A 21,856-nucleotide genomic window follows, 5' to 3' on the forward strand; every position below is an offset into this window, starting at 1 on the left:
TAATAGGATTAATAATACTGACCTTGTTTTACAGTGGTTTGAGATCTACTGACCTGTATAAGAATTAGGCATTATTATTATGGATTATACTAAAGAGCACAGTAACCTAGAAGCATAACAGGCAGCATTTTTCAAATATAAAAGTTCTAATATGCAATATGTTATCAGAGGCAGGCAGAAATATATGAAAATATTGCGAGAGAGAGAGAAAGAGAAAGAGAATTCATATTTTGGGGAAGAGAAAGACTTCAGTTGAATATGTGAGTGCCCAGAATTTCTGAAAATCAGGGCAAAACTGTCTTAAGATGGGACATGAACAGTCATTTCAAATCAGACACTAATTTACAAAATATTGGTCTTAAATCCCACTCATAAACACAGTAGATTGTTAGCTAACATCCTGAACTGTCATACAAATGCATTCTGGCAATTATGCCTGTCTAACATCATGAAGCAAGTACAATAGTTAATGCGGGTTATAGTGCATAGGACAAGGCTGGCCCCAAAGTCACCATATATTGCTATTGCCAGGCTCAAGCTGACCAGCATAAGTCATCTGTTCAGAGAAGTAGCAAATACTCTGCAGTCTATTCTAAGACATATTCTATAAATGCTAGTGATCCACCACTATGTATGTTGCACAAGTTTTTCCCCTGTTTACAGTAGCACCTGGTCCTTAACTGGGCAAAAATGAAGCTGCTTAGAAGTTGGACTGGATTTTCCAGTGTTGTGTGCTAAGTGCACTGGTGTAAAAAGTAGTGACATTTTATCTCTTAGCATGAGTGTATTCATGGCCAGCTCCATCCTAGAAATGTCTGTGTTTCTAAGATGAGAATAGAAATGTCTTTTAAATGTTTGCCAGAAATTAATTTATGTAGAGTTGAACTTTCAATATTTAATATAACAACCTCAATTTTCTCCAACATGCATACAAGTTCATATATAGATCTATTTAATAAATGTATTTTATGACAATATGGAATAGCTATACTTACCAATTATCTTCATTTCATTGGTGTTATGCTCTCTTGGTTGACCAATAAGGATGATACCAAGGTAGGGAATTAAAGTCCCCTACATACTGTTTTTATAAATGAGACCCATACATGTAATACTCTTGTGCCTTGCACAAATAATCTACATAAGATTGCCATTCATGATATATTCAGTAGAAAAGTCAAACTGCCCACATATGCCTTTTCAAAATACGAGACTTCATTATTAGTGAATGAAAGGAAACAATAGACTACCCAATGGTTCAAGTGGGTACTAGCTTCCGACACAAACTTCCAACATCTTTTTAATGACCATCATGAAGAAACTCTTTGGTTAAACCTCACTTTCTCTCTGTTAGTTTCCTAGATTTGTAGTTGAAATCAAAGGGATTATCTAAATGCGACATATTACTGTGCCACAGTAACTTAGGCTTTTCTTTGGAGTTCATACCTACATATGACAAATACAAAAAAACAAACAAAAAAACCCCCCAAAACAAAAAAACCACACACACTTTTGAAAAGGAAACAGAAAATGAAGAATAATGTAAAAGGGCACTATCAACTTGAAAAAAATCTGTCTGGAAATATTATATCACATTAAATCATATACCTGTCTGCTATAGTTACAAGTCACTCCCAAAATGATTATAACAGAAGTAATTAGAAGGAATTTTTTTCTTTGTGTTTTTACTCTTCATAAAATTCAGCAAATGCACAAAGTAAGCACAGTCCATTTCAATGCATAGAAAGTTATATAGGATTTTTCCCCACTACTGAAAAGGCCCTTTATAAACATAGCTAGGTGAGCAGAACCCCCCTCCAATGAAAATACTTAAAAAAAAATCATGGAACATTTTATAAAGGGAGTAGCAGAAATTGTTGTTGTTTTTTTTAAAATAATCACTTTTTAAAAATTCAGGTTAACACTGTCCCTCTCAAGTGGTTATACATGCAAAAACTGTAATAATGTTCATCAAGCAATTTTTTTTCTCCCCCAAGGGAGAGGTTAGAAAAGCAATGTTCACCTCTTGAGGCTAATAAAGCTTAAACTCTGCATTTCTTTAGTTAGAATCATCTTCAACTAATTTGAACTTCAACTAATACTTAATAAAACTTTAAATATGTTAAAGTCAAAGCGACCAAGCAGGTATGTGCAGAAATTAACTTTTTTATTATATTTATATACTGTAGTAGTAAAGTTTGTTTTAAGTGCATGAATAAAAAGTTAGTGAAATTACAGGAGGAATAATCTATATAGCAATAATAGGTGCATTCACTGTGCATCTGACAGAAAAAAAAAAGTTTTCGCTCATTTTGGCCTAAAACTGTGTGTTCAGGTTTCCAGGATTCTGACATCAGAACCAAGATAACACTGATTAGAACTGTAGGGCTTTACAATAAAAGCTAAAATATTGACCATATGATGGCAAAAAGTCTTTATTTTGTGGTTAACATATTCTCTTCTAGCTACTCTCTGACGAAGTCGGTGGTGCTGTGGAGGAGGATCTCCGTCTCGACAAAGATCGTGATCTCTCAGCACTGTAGGCAACATGCTTGTCGTAATTTTGTATCTGAGCTTCAAGGAAATCCCTCTGTTGTTGGCTGATTGTCTGGCTAATCAGTCCTGGGAGAGCTTGAATGCTACCAATTAAGGTTTCCAGTTTAGTTTCCAAAGTAACAATCCTCTTCTCAAAATCTTCACTTCTTTCATTTAAGTCAGAAATCATGTCGTACATGATGTTTTGAGTCTGAAAGGAGAGGGTGTAAGCAGAACTTTACATCTGGTTTGCAAACATTTCAGTATGATGTGTTATTCCATTAGAGTTTCTGAAAGAATTTTGTTTTTTCCCTGCCCTTTGCAGTTGGTACTGAAAGAAAAGGTCAGCATGAGTGGAAGGCTGATGATACTACAATAAACACCTGTCTCATGAAGTAATTTTACTTAGGGCTTCAGTACAAATCCTCCCTTGGTGCAACATTCTAGGAGTAGAAGTTAACATTCATTCCTTAATGAAGCAGGTTTAATTTCAAACTGTGATGAACTGGCTAAAACAGAAAACCTTTCAGAAGTACAGAGATTTGGAAATGTGCTACCTTAATAGTTGACTTATTCAACAAGTGGAGGAAGTCAAAAATTTCCACAGTATATGGGATTAATTCTGACATTTTTATCCTTCTCTATATTTTTGTTAAATAGATCTTTATATTTCTAAGCAATATGTTCTCCCCTGGATCAGCAAATGGAACTATCATTGGTGGTAATGGAGCTCTTTATGCCAACCAAGGAGAAAAATATACTTTTAAAGTACCACCATCCCTCCCCCTAGAAAACAAAAATATAAAATAATTCAAGTGATTTGTTGATATGAAATGCTTTGAAAGTAACCAGATGCTCTATCTTAAATGTGAAGCATACAACTTTTATACTTTATTTTTTCTGCTTCATATGAAAGGTCTTGTTGAACAAATGATCCTTAAATGATAAAATAGAGTTTAATTTATATTCAGATTTCACTAACTTTACAAGGAAGCAGAAGGGAAGTCCCTAGAGGACTAGAATTAAAAAATCCATTTTATATATGCATGTTTGTGTTGCTAAATCCCTTTATGAAACAATATTATCTTTCATTAATAATTTTCTCTCATTTTGATTACTGTACTGTATTTGTCTTATGGGACTGGAATGCTATATCTGAAACAAAGGTAAGAGTTAAGGTGGTTTTTCTATGTCCACAAGAAGGATGAGTTCAGTTAAGACTTTGGTTTAAACACTTAAAGTGACATAAAATCATAATCAGATTCTTTATTACCTGTAGGCAAATTTACTGAACTGTAGTCAAGTTTATAGTACATAGACATGGAATGAACTGCATAAGTTGCAAGGCAGTGACAAATCAGCACTTTTTTTTTTAACTGCAAAGGCTGTTTCAAAGATGTTGACATGACTTTTGAGGGAAAGCTACTATATATACCTCCTAGGCAAAACTGTTGTCTTTATTAGTGGACATAAATAGGAAGTATTTGAATTGCATCCAAAGTAGTTATCTGGGTACTCTTTTTACTCTTACTTAAGGCCTCAGGGAGTTTTGCATTGCAGAAGTGGGAGGTATACTGAAGGATTCAGGGTGATTATAAAGACAAGTACTGAACAAATGTGGATTCAAAGCATCTGGGATAGACAACTGAGATACTTATTTAAAATACATACACGTCTTGCTTAGTATCACATGAAGTTCAGATTGAGCAGCTGCTATATACACATATGTTAATGTGAAACCTTGTACATGTTGGCTTCAATCCTATAAGTTGGATTATTCACCACAGAAAGCACATAATATAATTGTACTGTGTACTTAAATAGCACATTTCATCTGAAGATCGCAAAGGGAAAACCTAAAAAGTTTAATTAACCAAGCTTCATAACACACTATACAAATAGGTTAGTATTATCCCTAGTTTACAAATATGGACCAGAAATACAAATGTAAAGTAACTTGCCCAAGATCACATTAGCAGTGCTGACCATGAACCCAGAACTTCTGATTTCCAGTCCTCTGTTCCAACTAGTAGGCTATATTCTCTCTCTCATAAATATAGGGAAGAATGTGTTCTTTCATATAATAATATCACACAGACATGGCCAATTCCTGAAAGAAGCTAAACAGCCACAGTGCCACTGAAGTCAGTTCTGCAGCTCTTGGAAGCAGGCTCCATGTTATGTGCATTAAACAAAAGCTTTGCCTTTTTTTCCAAAGTAACAACTATATGTCATTTCAGATATAATGATACTTGGCATTAGTGAAGCCATATCTGGAGTACCGAGTCTAATTTTATGCCCCCCATTACAGAAAGGATCTGGACAAACTGTAGAGTATCCAATGAAAGGCAACAAAAATTAAGGGGCTGGGGCGCATGACTTATGAGGAGAGGCTGAGGTATCAGAATTTATTTAGTCTACATATGAGAAGAATGAGGGGGAGTTTGATAGCAGCCTTCAACTACCTGAAGTGGGTTTCCAAAGAGGACGGAGCTAGGCTAGGATTGGGCAAAAGGGCCTCAGTGGGCCAGATCTGGCCCACGGAGGTCCTGCCACTCCCACTGCCCCCAGGCCAATTAGGGCCTGGGGGCGGAAGGGAAACGCACAAAGTCTCCTCCTGCCCTGCCCCCCTACTACTTGCCCTGTGAGGAGTGTGGCGCTTCAAAGCACTGCACACTCCTTGCAGAAAGGGCGCAGGGTGGGAAGAGACTTTGCGCGCTTCCCCTACCCCCAGGCTAATCAGGGCTTGGGGGTAGGGGGAGCACATGAAGTCTATTCCCGCCCTGCAAGGGGCTCAGCACTTGAAGTCAACGGCCAGCTGCTGCTCAGGGAGGAAGCAGGGAGCAAGAGACTTCATGTGCTCCTCCTCCCCAGGCCCTGATTGACCTGGGGACAGGGGAGGGAGCACACAAAGTCAACTCCCACTGCCAGGGTCATGGGTACCCTAGAGGGAACTGCTGTCTGTTCAGAACAGCTGGCAGTTCTCTCTGGGACAGGAAAAGACTTTATAACTGCCCCACCCCAGACCAATCAGGGTGGGTGGGGAAGCACGGAAGTGTCCTGGCCCCGCTCCTTCCACCTGAGTCCACATACCTTCCAGGGCAGCAAATTAAAAATTAAAAAATGTACGAGAGAAATTAAAAAATTTCTGCAGTGGCCCCCCATCAAAAATTATTGCCCACCCCTGAGCTAGACTGTTCTCAGTGGAACAGATGACAGAACAAAGAACAATGTTCTCCAGTTGCTGTGATCTAGGTTGGATATTAGGAAAAGCTATTTCAGTAGGAGAGTGGTGAAGCACTGGAATGGGTTGCCTAGGAAGGCAGTGGAATCTTCATCCTTCGAGGTTAAGACCAGGTTTGAAAAGCCCTGGCTGGAATGATTTAGTTGGACATGCTTTGAGGAGAGGGTTGCACTGGATGACCTCCTGAGGTCTTTCCAAACCCTATGACTCTCTCATACTGGCTTTAACACAATTTACCACAACAGATAAGACAATTGGCCTATTTTCCTGTAATGACAGACTGGGGAAGAATATGTATGTCTACCTTTGAACTACGGTGGAAAGGTGAACCTTCTATTCTGAACTATTAATTTAGAGACTATAAATGTTAATTTACAAAAGAACAAATGAAATGTTTAATAACTACTTACTAACCTTTGCCAGGTCCACCAAAGTGTTTGCTTGATCATTCAGTTTCCTTTGCTCCATTTTTACACTTCTTAATCTAAAAAGGTAGAATTTGAGGTCAGATACTTTTTAAACCATTTTAGGTCTTTTAAAGAGCATGCATATAACTTACAAGAACAAATAACTGCATGAACAATGTCTTGAGTATTTTGTGTAAAGTCAGAACTGGTTATGTGTCTGGTACAATGAGAAGCATGCTTCCTCAACACCGCAAAAAAGAAAGAGCAAGAAAATGTGATGTCCTCAAGATTACTATTTGTCATGGTTAAAGTTGAATTTAAAAAGGGAGGTAAGGATTTATTCATATTGTATGAAAGAAAGCCAAAACATTCCTTAAAGCCTCAGTATCATGACAAGTAGATATAGGAAGAGACACAAAACAAGTCAGATTTCATCAATTATGTTACAACAGTCAAGAATCTTCCTATACCGACATGACTAGATACAGGTATTAGCCCTGTTCAGTCTGAAATGGATTGGGTTAGAAGGTGTTTGAACCTGATGAAGATACAGTGATAAGTGAGTTTCTTCTTAATTTAAAAAAGCTTTTAACTGACCAGCAGCTAAATAACCAGAATACTTGTCACTATATTAATTTTATTGTCCTTACTGAACTTAACTTACAACTTACCTCTTAATATCATTAAATTTCAAAATATATATTAAACGTGTTTTTCAGAGTTATGCTGTTAATGTCAGCATGAAATTGCAATGCTTAAATTACAGCATTATAAAAATGCCTGTATTTTCCCCCTGGATGCTTGCGCAATTCCATTAAATTAATTACAGATTAATTATGCACATACATTGAGAAAAGGAATGCAAGCTTTCCCTTTCTCACGTTGTGGTAGGAAGAAAATATTAAAAGGCTTGTATTTCCAACAAGATCTATAAAAATGGACAATTCTAATTACTTGTTTTGTTAACTCAAAAATGATGAGAAAGAAAAAACCTTTCATTCATTTGATAACATTAATTATTTTACCAAGCTTTATTGCAAAACAAACTAACATACAATTATTTTTGGTGATAGAATGGATCATTTAATAATCTTTTACTCAAAACACGAGATTTGTTTTGTATCCCAATATAAATTTTAGAATATAAGGGTTAAAAAACACCTAATTAACTTTTGATTTCTTATATAAAAAAGTTAAGGGCCTGAAACTCTTCACACTTATACTGGTTTTTACCCTGATTCAACGCCAGTGTCTTCAATGCTCCAGGGCTACAGCAGCATAAGCAAAAGGAGAATTAGGCCTAAAGGCAGGACAATTTCAGTTTTACAGGCAGAGAGTCAAAACTCTGTCAGGGGTGGGGAACCTTTTTTGGGTTAGGTGCTACTGACCACAGAAAAATCAGTTGGGGGCCACATACAGAGGCGATTCCTAGCCAGTGGGAGCGATGGGGGTGGAGCCTGCAGGGATAGAGCTTTGCTGCACTGCCATGCCAAGCTGCTTATTTCCTGCACTCCCTCCGCCCCGCCTCCTCCCTCCCCCCCCCCCCCCCCCCGCAGGCAGAGCCCCCCCGCAGGCAGCTTGCATTGATCTGGGTAGCGAGGCTCGGGACTCCTCCTCCTGATAGCTGGGAGCCAGTGCTGGCATTCCAGCCATGCAGGGGGACCAACACTTGAGACTCCCCACAGATCTGGAATGTCAGTGCCGGCTTGCTGCACTGGGAAGCCCCGAGTCTCTCAGGCTTGGTCAAGGCAAGCTGTGAGGTGGGCCATGGGTTCCCCATCCCTGCTCTAAGGGCAAAATTCTACCATCGGTGGGATTTTTGCAGTTAATTCTATTGTTGAGCTGATCTCTCCATATGACCAAGGCTACAAAACTTTTCTACATTCTTCCCTGCCACAGATTCGGGTTTCCAGATCAAGCTATGGGAGTGGTTTGCAGATATACTCATCCACAGAAGGTTTATGATAATTTAATCATTTAAGTGAGAATTGTTTGCTAAGGTGTTTCATTCTAGCTGACAAGCAGAAATTGGGTTACTTTAGCCACATCAAGGCTAGACTGCACGCCTTTTTCGACAGAGGCTTTGTCGACAAATACTGTCGACAAAGCCTCTGTTGAAAAAGATCATCTAGATTATGATCAGTATTGTCGAAAAAGCAAGACACTTTTTCGAAAGAGAGAGTCTAGACGCTCTCTTTCGAAAAAGCAGTTTACATGCAATAGCGCCTTTTTTCGAAAGACTACTTTCGAAAAATGGCATTATTCCTCGCAAAATGAGGTTTACCGCTGTTGACAAAACTGCTGAATTCTGTTGACTTACTGTCGCCAGAACGTGGTGGTAGTGTAGACGCAGGTATATTTTTTTCGACAAAAGCCAACTTGTCGAAAAAACCCTGTAGTCTAGACACACCCCAAAGAGTCCTAATGGATATTTTTAAAGGAAAACACTATTTAAAAAAAAGTCATACCACATGATACAAATGCAGAAGTATCATGCACTGCAACTAGTATGCTAGATATGTATGCATAATTAGGGAATAGATTTCTCTTCAATGGCAGTTCTTATGTTTTGGAAATTTCAAGTGAACTCAGGAAAGTGACTTCAGTTGCTATTAAAATAATATGAAACATATAGGATCTGGAAGGTTTATTCCGTGTCTCAAGTTGGAATTTTTATGTTACCAAAGTACTTCAGGAATTTCCAAAATCCACAAGAAGCTATCAGATGAAGTTTGTATTTGAATATTTACATTAAAGAATTAATTTGTAGAAACATTTTGACTTTCAACTTCATGCCTTAAAGAAAGCTGTGAAGAGTAAAATATCCCACAGAAAATTTTCTGTTTCTAAGTTAGTAATCAATTGTTTTCAGATGACAGACATTTATTTAGTGTGCTGGCTAGCTTCCCTTTTTTGGGGCAAACTCAAATCTTGATCATCTTCCATTGATGCACAGAGTTGTAGCTAAGCACTTTGGAGTATGGAAAATTCCCGAAGAACGTGAGATAAGCATTATAGCCCAGAACATACTCACTCAAGATACTTTTCAGAGATAAGCATGTACAGATTTGACTGAATTATATCCTTAGTATTTTGTTGGAAATTTATTCACACAATTGAAAAGGTACGTACATTTTATTTTCTATCTTAAAACACTATATTTGTGGACAATCCAATTGCCAATTCTTTACACTGTAGCACACTAAACTAATCTTTGTGCTGACTTAAAGCCCATTCAATTCCATGGATAATGGAACAGCAGAAATACCATCTGACAACAGTCAGATAGCAGTGTGTAAATCAACACAACAATTTGGCCCAGGAGCTGCAAAGGTACATCTATTACATAAAGATCATTCTTTAGCTGCAACAGCCAGATTAAAAGGAAGTTGGCATATTTTTTTTCTTAAAATACAGATATTCCCGTTCCTTCCTTATGAACTTCACTTATCACAGCAAAGATCATGATTTTGGATCACATTTCCACGGCAGCAATCAGACCAGTAAATTCACAAATAAAGAATCTATTTGTTGCATGCAGACAGTGGTAAACTCTGCAAATTTGAAAGGAACAGCTCATACAACTTACTTCCGAGCTCTATTTTCATTTTGTTGAAATAAAAAGACAAAACAAAAGAAAACAATCTGTAAAATATACTAGAACCAACACAGGGGGTTGTGTTCACACATACACAGTGGATTCAATTCAGCGGATCCCATGGTTTCACGGTTGGCTTCTATGGATCAGCAATAGCCATGGGTTAAGCCTGATTTGTTTGCACAATAGCGATAGGGTTTGTAACAGTGTTACACGTCATTAGGCCTTGCATTTCTTTCCCATTGTCCTTTATGCCTACCAGTGACCCATGACTTTTCCTTGTCCATACAGACTATGCCGCTTATTATGATTAATAATTCTTGTGCTTCTTCCCACTCCCGACCCATTTAATTTGCATGAGGAAAAAGGACCACGAGTTGCTGAAAGGCAGAGCCAGAAACAATTTCATGTATTTTGAAGTTTTTTACGGGTCAGAAAGGAGCATTTACTCTGACCTCTTGTACTACACAGGCCATAACCTTCAGCTACTGATTCCTGAAAATAGGCCAACAATTTGTGGTGGAACAAGAGAATGTCTTAAAAAAATTAAAAACTAACCCAGAATAAAGATGGATAAGGGATATGTTGCCATGAATCAAAAAGAAGAAAACCAAACCCAAAACATTTCATTGACCCCCAGGTACTCTGACTAAAATAAATACATAAATAAATAAAAGAACCAGAATTCTGGAGGTATACTCCTAATAGGTTATCACTGCCCGCACAGAGGAGGCTCTCCAATCTTTTGCTAACACACAAGATAAAATGCAAATACCTTTCTGAATCAGAAGTAAAATGCTGTAGGGCAAAGGGCAACTCATTAGCATGAGCTCTCAGGACCATGGATTGCCATCACTAGAAAAAATGACCACTGCACACCAACTCAACTGACTGTTGAATACTTAAGGCAGGTGCAGAAAAAATATCTACAACCTGCGCACCTCTTTTGGGTTCCAAATGGTGTGTAAAGCCGGAGATTGAGTCAGATGGGCTTTTAATTTTAAATTCACGTTTGCACTCACACAGTCACACGCAAAATATATGGCAAAGTTAAAATGAAGGAAGATCCTATGTGGTCTATGGATCTGAATGGTTAACCAGTTACAGGTACTGCTTAATCCAGGGGTGGGCAATAATTTTTAAAAGGGGGGCTACTTCAGAAATTTCTTTAGTGGCCCTGCCCCATCCTGAAAGGGGCACACAGCGCAAGAGTGCACGGCAGCTAGAGACACACTGTCAGTTTTAAAACAGCCAGCATGTCTGTCTATCTGCTGTGCACCCCTGGCAGGGTGGGGACAGGACATGAGAGACTTTGTGTGCTCCCTGCCCCCAGCCCCTAATTTGCCTGGGAGTGGCAGAGTGGCCATGGGCTGGATCTTCTGGCTTGGTGGACTGAATCTGACCCGTGCAGGGCCCTTTACCCATCCCGAGTTAATTGGTTGGGGCTGGGGCAGCTCCCCACTTGCCACAGGCAAAGGGCTGCTCCCCCCAGCGCTGTGGGATCTGCCGCAGACAGTGGTACTCCAGCTGGCCACAGCAATCCCTGTCTCCCCTTTAATCAATTAAACATTATGTTTAAACAGTTATCCAATTTAAACAGGATTTAACATCCCTAATATGGTCAAAGGACAGATGTAAAATGTGCGTGCACACCTCGCTGCCTCACCACCCCTCCTTAGTACGCAGGATGGCAACAGGTCTACTTTTAAACTTGCAACTTTGCTAAAAGGAACCAACATGCAGTGTCTGTAGAATACTTAAAACCCTTCAAAGCACTGCACAAACTTTAACTCATCTGAAGGGAGGTAAATATTATCCCCAATTTATAGATGAGAAAATTAAGGGCCCGATTGTGCTCGCAGTCCCTACATCCACATCCTGCAGATGCCCACCTGAGCGGTGAGAGTCAATATGTGAGCCAGCCAGCATCATCCCCTCTGGTGGCTGGGATCACATGCAAAGTTTGGAGGGCTTATAGGTGGGCGAGTGGGCATGGGATACACACGAGCCCACATTAACCTGCATGTGGAATTAATATAAAAAAGTGCAATACAACCAGAGATTGTTAACTTTTAGGAAGCTCCTCACTATGTTGTCAAAGCTCAGCCCTTGTCAGTTATCAAAGGCTTCAATTAGCTGGGTTGCCATGTAGCTGGAGACAACAGGAGGTCCCAGAGTCGGTGAAGGTGCCAGACCTTCGAGCAATCCTCTGATATCTGCAATTTTGGGGACAGAATTCCTTTCATTATAGGTAGTTCAGGGAACTATCTGTTTGTTGGATGAACACTATGATCTATGCACTATATGTTTTTGCTTTTAAGCCCAGAAGTTGCTGATGTGTGGAAGCTAATTGGGAGAAGTCTTGGTCTTCCCTACAACCTCCTGGCTGAGGATCTGCTTTATGATGCTTACTGTGAATTTTAGACCTAATATATTTAGAACATGGCAGAGTTTCATGGATGTTATGATGCTGATTCAGCTTACTACTACAACTGGGCCCAGGAGAGAATCTGATCTGGTCTCTGTCTTTATCATTCAGACCGGTTTTATCCCCTGGTGAAGATCAGGACAGCCTGGGGATTCATTATGCCAGTAAAAACTTCTCAGGGGCCATCTGAAGAATGCCAGAGTACTGCATGCTCTTGCCATGCTCTCTCCCTGCCCAGATGCCAAGTGGTAGTGTAAGAGTCAGCTATGCCAGTTACTCTATGAAGGACTCCCCAATAACAAGGAAATCCTCAGCTGAATACAGGCAATTAAATTTTTGTCCCCTCTGAAATACAGGAACAGCTTTCAGGGGCACAGCATCTGGTCCATTATCTTTTAACTAAATATTAATTGCGGTAGTAGCCTCTATTTTAAAGTGACTAGATTATTCTGACATGAAATTATCAAAATATTTGTTTTAAATGAAACTGACAAACTTGCTGCATTTCTGTGAAAAAGGAGGCAACTGCTTTTAAGCAATTCATACAATAGTAACAACAAACTACTGATAATAACATAAAAATCTACATGCTAACTTTTAAAGCAAATAGAGATTTCCAGGAAAATTTTTACAAAAATTCAGATCATAGCTATACAGGGGGCATGCAATGCTGCCACTATTTCTTTTGTAAATAAACACTACTCTAAAATGTTATTCTGCTTTATTCTAAGAGAAAGAGAAAATTCAGAACTCAGAGCAAAGTTCTGTGTGAGGATAGATAAGTCTGGACAGAAAAACCAAACCAAAATAGTACTTACTGATGAATAGCTTGCAAGAATTTGCGTTGATGTTTCCTTACTTTTGCATGGTCTATCTTTTTAACCAGCTTTGTATTTTTATAAATTAACCATGTTTCCCTGAGTACATTGGCAGCTGCATTTTTCACCTGTTTAATAAAAGAAAATACCAGGCTCACAAAAATAGCATTAATGTCTCTTTGACTTTTCTCTGGTGCACACCCTCTTTCAGAAGCAATTATGGTCCTATCTGTGGGCTCAGGGTGCTGTATAAGGCAACCGCAGTAATGGAGGAAATTTAATGACATGACCAAAAACAATGAGGCCTGTCTAATAAATCAATGCTTTTTCTAAAAGTGTTATTTGTAACAGTTTCCTCTGTGGTGGACAATCATATCCATTTGGTGCTCTCGGTAGGTGTACATTATATGGAACAAATGTTACAGGTCCAGTATTTAACTGGATACATTGTACAGGACCAAAACTGGATTTCCCTTTTACAAGTTTGCCCTGTCTGGTCACTTCCTTCTTCTAAGATTTCTTCCTCTCCCTTCTAATAGTGATTTAAAAGTCCTTTCCTCTGTAATAAACTCAAGAGATGCTCAAATAACTGATTGTTTTCTTTTGTTCTGATTTTCCCATTTTTTGTCCCTTCACATCCTCTGAGATATTGCCAAAACCTCATAGCTATGTTTACAATAGGTGATTCATGTCTGCTTTGTATTTTTCTAAAATGAGGGTCTCTATGAAATGATAGTCACAATATAAAATGTAAGTCCAGGAAATATTATTATTATTTATTTAATATAAATAAATATTTCAGTTCTCCTGTGCTCTCTGATGTCCCCCAGTGTGGTACTGACAATAATTAGATAAAAATATGGACACAGCATTTCAATGTATTGATGACTAATGTTCTAATTGCTAGGATACTTCCTAAGGTAAATATAGAGTACTGTATTCATTTATAGCTCTTATCTCTCTTCTTCCTTTTTATGTATGCCTCTATTATATCCACCATACTCAAGTTCAGTTATAGTATACAGAAGGGAGCAATGCAGAGCTGTAACTGGATCTGCAATTAGCAGGAGCTCCCAGAGACAATGGTCCAAATTGTGTACTGCTGTACTCTATGGGTGTTTTGCCACAAACTTCAGTGGAAGCAGAATCAGGCTCACTGGACCTCATTGTAGGATTGAAGTCTTTTCTCTCCCCTTATCTTTGGATACAGTTTGTGATTTATGGCAAAATCCAGCTCTTGTGTTACTGTTTTGTGAGCTGACAAATATTCAGAAATAGGAAGGTTGTTTGCTTTTCTTTGTATTATCTGAGTGGTTGAGGTCACAGCACAAGTATGCTCTGAGGCTAACTTAAAAGTTACAATGACCTGATGCTTGGAGGAATAGATAGAAAAGGAAGATAGAGTGGGATTAAAGAGAGGTGAGTGAAATGCTAAAATCACAAGAGCTAGCAAATTTGCATGAATCAATTTTCCTTCCTTGATTTTCAAGCGTTGTTAAAGGCATCAAAGAAACAAGGCAAGTGAAGTAATATCTTTTATTGAACCAACTTCTATTGGTGAAAGCTTCTCTCTCTCACCAACAGAAGTTTGTCCAATAAAAGATACTACCTCACCTACCTGGCTCCTCAGTGAGAGGAGATAGGGAAGAGAAACTCTCCCTATTACATTCATGGTTGGTATGGTTCAATTTCTTAATAACTATGTGACTACTGCCACCTTCTTTGTAATCTGCTAGGTTGTTTTTCCTACTATTTCTCTAAGAAGCCTTCCAGTCTGACTGAGAACACTTTTCTCACATAAATAATCCCTTTAGTGAAACAAGAGACAGGACTATGCAGCACTTTAAAAGCTAACAAGATGGTTTATTAGGTGATGAGCTTTCGTGAGCCAGACCCACTTCCTCAGATCACGAAAGTTCATCACCTAATAAACCATCTTGTTAGTCTTTAAGGTGCTGCATAGTCCTGTCTTTTGTTTCAGCTAGACCAGACTAACACGGCTACATCTCTATTACTATTCCCCTTAGTGAAAGAGACTTATCAAATGAGTAAGGATGAACTCCATTTTATGTTCCTTGTGCATAACATATATTTTTCCTGAACTGCATATATTCATTGTCTTCTTAGCGAGGATGCTTATATTTTCTGACATGGCTATCTTTAATCAATTAATTAACACATTTTTCTTATTGATTTTTAGTTTCTGTCCATGAAATATTTTAATGGTGTATGAGATTGCTACACCATTGCAAATGGCTGATTGAGTAACCCCATGTGTTCAATAAATGAAGCCATAGAAAAGACTTGACTCAAAAAAGTTTGTGAATATTTTAAATCCTGTTTTTCAACATGTTCTCACGTGTAAGAAAGTTTCCCTTGTTCTTTTACAAACAGCAGTCTTTCTATTTGTGTATGTTGAATTTCAAGTTATATCACTCATTAGATTCATATAATCAGTGCTTTTTTTGTAAAACAAAACAAAACAAAAAAAGGTGCCAATACTCCAGGGGAAAAGTTATTGAGCTCTGACTGGAGGTGCTGGTGTGTCTAGAGGTGCCGGTACTGCATACTGGGCAGTACCGTCACAAAGAAAAGCACTGCATATAATCTAACAGAACTACAAGAATTACCTATATGCTGTATTTCCCCTCCCATATGCTGCTCTCAATGCAATCTAGTTAAATACATCATAAGCTCTTCTTTCAGAATAACATTGTGTTCTTTGCTAGTTACCTCAGTTACCTTCCAACTTTTTTTTACAGTTTCAGTATTTCCTGCTGTATGAGAATCTTCAGATCTACTGCCATTGCACCAAATTCTCATTAGGAGTGAGAACCTGCAACTTCCATTGACGTCAATGGAAGTTCAGGTACTCAGTACCCACAGAAGGCACCCAGCGCCTTACAGGAAAAGGGCCATAGGTAAGTAAGTACAAGAAAGAAAATATTAGTTTTTTCCCCAATGAATCACAAAAACACATTAAACAATATTCCTTTTTCAGTGGGAATATGAAGATTTGCAGGTACAACTTACTCTTTTAGTTAGCTGGGTATCCATCATGAAATTATGCACATGTTTTTCAGCTTTGGTAAGTTCTAACTTCCTTGCAACCACAGCTACCACCAGTGCAGTGCACCCAGCACCCTGAAAACAACAATAAAAGAAATCCCAGGGAGTTACTATCTTTTATTTCAAAAACATTTTTAAAAAAGTTTCTTATTCACTGAAGAAATATGAAAGGCATATTATAATGATGAATCACCGTTTCTGATAAATGTGATGAATATAGTACAGCTATTTTAGTTCAGAGTTATATAAAGAGCCTGTTACCATAGACTGGTAAACTGTCAAGGTACCATCAATTGCTTGCTTAAGAGCATCATTTTAAAGTCATGCTTTTTTCCTTTAGGGGTTGAAAAAAGAATACAGATTTTAGAACATGCTCAGTTTCTAATGTCTGAACAAGGGCAGACACTACAACATTTAAAATTTAGAATATATGTATAAATGAATCCAGATAGGCCTGTTCATAGTCAACGAATCTGCAGTTGCTAAAAGGAAGTAAGATTGAATTAGTATCTAGCACAATAAAACTAGAATCTGTCTTAAGGCTTTCTTTAAAGTCTAATGATAAAGTTAACTTAAATCTAGTTTTTAGTCACATATATATTCCTTGTAGAGTTTGTTAAAATTTGTTGTGCAAAACCTTTTTTAAACCAATACACATTCATATTGACTAAAACAGTTTGTGAATTCTAGTTTTACTGAATTGTTTTAGATAGAAAAACAAAAATATTAAGAAAAATCTAACTTTATTTTTTAACAAAAGCAGTTCAATGTTTTTAAATTTGAAATGTCCTTTTGTTTCAAAATTTACTATGACTTTATAGGTGAGAAAAAAGATTTAAAAACTATGAAATGAAACAAAACATTTTCTTTCAGCTAAAATGAATGTTTAGTTTGACCGAAAACAGAATTCTGCCAATTTTTCAGATTACCAAAAAGTTTTTGAAAAATTCCTCTCAGGTCACCCCCAAATTATTTTATGGTCAATTTTTTTGGTTTAGAAAGTGAAAAAAATATAGTTATTTGAATGACTATTTATATGTTCTCTTCTGACAAACAGAAGCAATCTTTTTTCTACAAATTATGTTCAGTCCATTTTGCTACTTTGAATAACATGTGTCTTGCAGAAACAGCTTTGTAACTTGGCTGAAGGTTGTTTTGTGCTAAGTATATGTATATTTGTAACTATAAATATTGTTCCAAATACAGCCTAGAATAAACAGATACAAATCTCATGGAAGAGAACTATAGTGGGGTATATTATATGCCAAGAGAGTAGAAGGAGGTTATAATATGTAAAACAACTAGCAGGAGGGTGCCATATAAAGCAATTTCCAACTGCAAATTAATCTACCAATTCCCAAACCAATGGTGTTGTAATATACCTGCCAACTTCTACAGACAGCTCCCTATTCTCAGTATTTTTCAGATATATATACGAGTTACACTTTTTATAGGCTGAAGATTTGCCTTGTTTAGAACCATCAGTGAAGCTATATCAGTTCAACCCCTAGTACAGACAGGTAAAGTTTCTCTTTGCACCTTAACGTTTCCCCTGGTTTCACACCTATGCTTGCCTCCACTTTTCCTCATTCTAAATTCTTCTCTATCCCTCACTTTCTCATCCTGCCCTCCTAAAGAATCAATTCTGCTATGCCAAATAAATATGAAAATGTCCTCAATTTGTTCCCCATAAATTCACCTCAATGAATTTATTTGCCTGTACACCAAAACCATACAGACTCCCTCATTAACATAGATTCCTTAGTGAGTTCATCTACTTCCTTCTCCCCAGTTACTGAGAGACACCAAATAAATTCATTTGCCCTCCTCCACCCCAGACACACCATTTAACGTGTCCTGGATCCCTTTCAAACAGACCCCTCCCATGCACTCAGCTACTCACCATAAACACACAAAGCCCTGATCTCCAATTAGTTTTGGCTGAACTTCCATACCAACTGCACTCTCCAAATAACCTTCTTCCCAGTCCTTTCTCTGATTCTCTCTTTAGGCTTCTGCTTCCTCTGGAGAGATTCTTGTCCTTCCTTCCAGTTCTATGAGTCTATGACTCTGCTCCCTCACACCCATTCTAATGCTGGTTGAAATCAAGCAATCCCACAGCAATTCAGGGCACCAGAGCAGAAATCAATGGGCCCCCTGTCTCCCTTCCTCAGCCAGGACCATAAGCCTCCCCTGCACGGATAGGCCCCAAGTGCCCCCAAGCCTGCCAGAGGAGCCTGGGCTGACCATGTCCTATCCCTCTCCCTACCTAAACCCAACCTATCTGCTTTAGGGAAAGTCGTGCCAGCCAGAATCTCTTGATTGAAAGATGCTTTTGATATACCCCATGTAGGTTCCAGGGCTGAATAACCCCACCCTAGAGTGTGCATAGAGGCATATAAAAGCATCTTTCAATCAAGTGATGTTTATTAGCAGAGCTGCTGCAGTAGTGACCATGGCCTCCCAGATGCTTTTAAATTATTGGATTCCTGGGCAATTGCCTCCTTTGCTCCCCCCTCCATTGGTGGGTGTGAAATCAAGGAAAGGGGAATTGTAGTCTCTCAATTCCCTCAAAGCATGAGGGAGCCCAGAGGAAAAGTCTTCACTTCTCCTCCCAAATCGCAGCCCTAGGAAGGGAGTGTTGGTGAAAGCTGCAGAGAGGATGCTATTTATACCTGTGCTGGTGGTGTGTGTGTAGTTTATATACCTGCATACTGCTGTAAGTGTAGACGTAGCCTTACTCTCTGCACACATTTTCTGACCATTCTCTCCTTAGCATTTAAATTAATCAAACTTTAGTTTCACCCTAGAATCTGAGTGAAATTACACAAGGTGAAGACAGTGGGAGGGTACAAGGAGTCAGTGCAGAATCTGAGCAAGGTCTTTTAGCCATCCCTGGAAGTAAACTGCTTTGAAGATCACCATGTTCTCTTAAAAATATAACGCTGAAGTGCAATCTGTCAAATATATCAAAAAGGGGCTATAATGAAGATCACCAGAAATTCAGTGCTGGTGAACTCTGTGCCTCAGCTCCTGAATACTACTATCTAGGCCCAATAATGCATCTGTTCCAGTTTCCATCATTAATTCTCAAAACATTTCCCAAATACTAATTACTTGATCTCTTTGAAGCCGTAATGTACAAAGAGTAGTTCACCTGACACTGGTGTGATGAAATAAAGCAACTGTTTAAACATCAAAATACAACAGTACAGAACCAAAAGACAAAAAGGAATATTGTATCCAATTGCAATGAAGGAATTTAGGTAAGCAAAATGCAATTGCCTGAATTGGAATTGTTAATATCTGAAAGACTGTGCCTGCAGCAGCTCTATACTGGCAAACAACATGCTAAGGAAATGCTTTGTATTGGCCTACAAGAAAATGTGCTATCTCCTGTATCATCAAAATTGCTTCATAAAGCATTCAGGTGTTTTAGGGACAGCTCTCATGCAAATACTAATTCAGACTGACTCTGCTGGCTTTGTGAAAGATGATAGGAAAGATGATAGGATAGACACTTTTTACCTTTGTTCAAAAGAGGAAAGGTAGAGTATTACATGTGGATTTCTTCCTTACACAAAACAAATTATGTTTATTCTTTTTCTAATAAACAGTTTAGACATAGCACTTAATTTAAAGTGCGATTTTAAAGTTTTATCTTTATTATCAATACATTGAATTATTGTAATACTTTGTACTTCTAGAAGGCCTTTCACTTGAAGTAAAATATGGTATTTCCATTGTATAGATCAGGAACCTGAAGTATAGATGATCTGTACCATTATTTTAAATGATGGCATAATGTTGCTGTCCACTCACGTGATTAATGTACCGATCATCTTTGTTCATATAAAAAAATCAATAAGATGGATGCACATTCATAATCACACCCTCCCACTGGTTTTTCCATAATTAACATTGCAGAAAAAAGAAAGCACAATTCCAGCTGCAAGAAAGTCTTGTTTTAAGATGACAGTCTAAAAATGATGAAAAATATATTTCAATTATTGTATTTTGAATATTATGATGGACTAAGGCAAACAATAAACTAAATCACTGCTTCAAGCTGCTGCTCTCCCTTCAGGGGAGTCTTATGTCATAAAAACAAAATAAATGGAGTAATACACACAGCTTTTGGAATTTCAAAGCCATAATATACCCTATCTGGAGTTCACACAATGTGGTCTGCCTCATTCCTGCCTGTTACACTATATTTTATATTAAATTGCTTATTTTGTGTTGGTAAACATCAAGTTTTTAAGAGCACTTAGGAATTCCAGTTATTATTCACAAACCAAGCTGAAAAGACAAATACAGAACAAAAGCATTATATTGATAGTACAGCCAAAAGGTAACTTTTGGATGTATTCTTGAATGCTGCCATGGTTTTATATCTTTAGAACAGAATCCACTACCCAGATTTTAATTTTTTACAAGAACTAGAGAGAAGCAATGCCTGCTAGTTAATTGTCAGGATATTGTAGCTTATCTAAAATGATGATTTGTAGCCATTTCTGAAAAAAAAGACTCTTACACATGGAACAGACTAAACTCAGAATTTACTAATTTATTCTAGCTATCTTGGGCCTCATGAACCAATTGTGCCAATTTTTCAAGACAGCCTATAATTATATATACAGTTTTACAGGGTGCAAAACCCTTTCTTTGCCCAATGCAAACAAAATTCACATGCTTATCTCATTTAGAAATCTATCTGATATGCATAAATACTCTGCATACTAGTGTCCTGAATTGCTGACAGTATGCAGAGTATATCATCTACCTGAGCAAGGCCCAAATTAAGAGCTAGTCTTTAAAATGTGGTTTCACGCTAATTTTTATAAATCAACATTCCGTTAACATTTTTTAATTCTTTCAAATGAGTTCTTCTGGATTATTTTTCTGACAGTGCCACTACTATTTAAAATACTGTATTTCATAAGGTGCTGGTATTTTTTAAAAGAAATTACATAAATACCGGTGTTATGTGAAGTAGATTTAAATATTTTAAATCATAATTTATAATACAAGAATTTTGTATCCGCTACATAAAATTTAATTATGTGATCAGTCTTCCTAGTATAGTTGATAAACTTCTTTAGTACATAAGAATGACCATACTGGGACAGACCATATGTCTGTCTAGCTCAATTCACTGGCTTCCAACAGTGGCCAAGGTAAGGTGCCCTGGCAAAAGAACAGGTAATCATCAAGACTTGGTCTACACTAAAGGAGAAAGTCAAATTAAGATATGCTACTCAAGCTACATTTATCACATAGCTGGAGTTGAAGTATCTTAAATCATGTTTTGGGGCCATCCACACAGGAGGAAGTTGAAAGAGCAAACGCTCCCATCAACTTCCCTTACTCCTCGTGAAGAGCAGGACTACTGGTGCCAACAGGAGCATCCTCTCACTTCAAATTAGCAGGTCTTCACTAGACCCACTAATTCCAAACCCGGAAGATTGACTGTGGCCGCATCGATCTTCCAGGTAGTGTAGACGTGACCCAAGTGATCCATGCCCTGTTGCCAATTCCCATGTTCTGGCAAACAGAGGCTAGGGACACCATCCCTGCCCATCCTTGCTAACAGTCATTGATGGACAGATAGCTGCAGCGGCACAGGAGCAGCAAACAGAGCTGTAAACAGGGGAGTTTGAGTGGGAGTTTGTACAGGGAGTTTGGATTGTGGGACTTGTTTGGAGTTTGTTTTTGCTGTGGAGGGGGTGTTTTGGTTTGTTTTTTTGTTCACCG

General features: G+C 38.0%; 1 protein-coding gene across 2 annotated transcripts in view; it reads right to left on the reverse strand.

Annotated features, from left to right (window-relative positions):
- Nucleotides 1–2,148: 2,148 nt before the first annotated feature.
- KCNN2 (potassium calcium-activated channel subfamily N member 2) overlaps nt 2,149–21,856 on the reverse strand; it is a 124,255-nt gene continuing 104,547 nt past the window's right edge. Inside the window, exons 6-9 of one of the 2 annotated variants that reach the window (XM_075931993.2) lie at nt 16,064–16,174; nt 13,031–13,158; nt 6,194–6,263; nt 2,149–2,746 (exon numbers count right to left, since the gene is read on the reverse strand). In XM_075931993.2, the coding sequence (XP_075788108.2) occupies nt 2,462–2,746; nt 6,194–6,263; nt 13,031–13,158; nt 16,064–16,174 (594 nt within the window). In that variant the 3' untranslated portion in view covers nt 2,149–2,461. The remainder of the gene's footprint in view (nt 2,747–6,193; nt 6,264–13,030; nt 13,159–16,063; nt 16,175–21,856) is intronic. The other variant, XM_089779294.1, reaches the window with a different exon arrangement.

Source organism: Pelodiscus sinensis, chromosome 6 (genome assembly GCF_052426305.1).
Source record: "Pelodiscus sinensis isolate ZL-2025 chromosome 6, ASM5242630v1, whole genome shotgun sequence".
Classification (NCBI taxonomy): domain Eukaryota; kingdom Metazoa; phylum Chordata; order Testudines; family Trionychidae; genus Pelodiscus; species Pelodiscus sinensis.